Genomic DNA, 1865 nt, shown 5'->3' with positions numbered 1-1865 from the left:
CTGTGTTCTCGTCCCTCCATCTCCCTGTCATCTCAGCACCCCCCCTCATCTCTTCCTGCACGTCAATCAGCCCCCTATCTTGTCTCCTAGCCTCTATCTCTAGGGGTGTCGCTCAAGTCCTCAAGTCCTAGCCCATTAAGAGTCCTAGCGTTGGACCCACAGCCTTGCTGTTCTCTCTCCCTTCCTCCCCTGATCCTCCCCAGAGCTTTAGCTGGGAAGGCTGATAGGCAAGGAAGAGAGGAGACGTTCCCTGTGGGCGAAGCTGGTCACCCTGGGTTTCTGTCTGCCTCCCTCCCACTCTCATCTCCCCCTCCCGCTGGCCCCTGGAACGAATTTCTGTTCAACACAGATGTTTGGCCAGGAGGTATAGGGATGTCAGGAGCAAGCCTTCCCCTCAACAGCTCATTCTGGTTTTTCTCTTTCAGAAAACCGGCCACTCCCGCCGGGCCTTTGGCCGCCTCACCCATGGTGCGTGGACCATGGGCTCCCAGCTCTATCCCATGCCCACTCCTCCTCTTGGTCCATGTCCCTTCATGAGGCACCCAGGCCCTGAAGACAGCCCATGAGATGTGGGATCCCCCAACATGCGCCCATACTCACCCACCTACCCAAGAAGGCTCCCTGTGCCCTAAAGCTGAGAAAGGACCTAGCAAAGGGGGTGGGGACCCCATTGTGGGCTCACTATTCTCCAGACATGGGGCCAAATGGAGATGAACTCATCACCATGCTCTGGCCACCGGGACATGGCTCCTGCTTGTCATGCCCCTCATAGAGAAACTGAGGCACAGAACGTGATAGAATCTGAGAAAGTAAAAATATGCCCAGGAAACTTCGCTCCTAGCCTAACCACTGGGCAATTTTGAGGACCATTCAGTAGTTGAAGAGAGGGATGGGGACGAGGGTGCCTGTTCCATCATGATGCAGAACAGATTGCAGGGGTGGTTTGCAAGAAGGGGTCAAAGCACAATGCAGAACACTCACAGCAGGCATGTGTGTTTGTGTGTATGTGTGTGTGTGGCCAGTGAGCACACCAGTAAAAGTGCCAAGAGCACAGAATAACTGGGGTAGTTGGAATAACCAGCCAAAGCACATGGGCTCCCCAGCCTGGGCCCAGAGGGAGCCTGAGGGCAGCTAAGAACAAGAGATGCTTTGCCCATCCCAGGTGTCTCCTTCCCCTGCCCCATCCCCACAGGGCATCTCTGGGCACTAGATATCCTTGTACCCCCTCTGTGCTGCCTGCCCACCATGCCCTACCCCACGAACACTCTGATAACAGTCTGTCCATGTCTCTCTCCTGCTGCTCCTATGGAAGCGAAGTTTTCCGCTCCTGCAGAAAGCAAAGTTACGGTAGGAAACTGGCTCCTGCCCCTAGCCCTTCACTCTCCCTTCTTCCCTGCCCGACCAGGCCTCTCCTCACCCTGCCTCAGCTGCACCCCGATGTATTCCAGCTGGTTTGGGGTGGAGGACAGGCTGGCCCTGCAGTTGGTCAAGTGCCCTGACAATACGACTCTGAGGTGACTTCCCCTTGTTCCTGGGGTACTGGAACCCAGAATTTAGAGCCTTGGAATCTAGGACATTGTTGTTTTGGGGGGTGCATGGGAAGTTAAGCTATCACTGACAGAGGAGGAGGGACAGGAGCTGAGGCCCTGGTAATCCATTAAGTGGCTGAGAGAGGGACAGTAGGTAGTTGAGGATACTACCGAGGGGACGAGGGTGAGTAGCCAGGGGCCCAGAGATGCAGCCAGAGGGATGGCATGGGGGCGGGGGGTTACCCTGAGCAGCCCAGAATGGGCTGGGGGATGTGGGGAGCAAAAGAGAGGAGAAGAGAGATGCCAGAAGCCCTACAGTGGTAAGATGGAGCCTGC

General features: G+C 56.1%; 1 protein-coding gene across 1 annotated transcript in view; it reads left to right on the top strand.

The window, feature by feature from the left end:
* Positions 1-404: 404 nt before the first annotated feature.
* SPEG (SPEG complex locus) overlaps positions 405-1865 on the top strand; it is a 46875-nt gene continuing 45414 nt past the window's right edge. Inside the window, 1 exon segment of the mRNA XM_015585412.2 lies at positions 405-1347. Within this exon segment, the coding sequence (XP_015440898.1) occupies positions 1284-1347 (64 nt within the window). The 5' untranslated portion in view covers positions 405-1283.

The sequence above is a fragment of the Pteropus alecto genome, unplaced genomic scaffold (assembly GCF_000325575.1).
Source record: "Pteropus alecto unplaced genomic scaffold, ASM32557v1 scaffold110, whole genome shotgun sequence".
Taxonomy (NCBI): domain Eukaryota; kingdom Metazoa; phylum Chordata; class Mammalia; order Chiroptera; family Pteropodidae; genus Pteropus; species Pteropus alecto.
The sequence above is the reverse complement of the archived record's forward strand: the minus strand, read 5'-3'. Positions and strand labels throughout refer to the sequence as shown.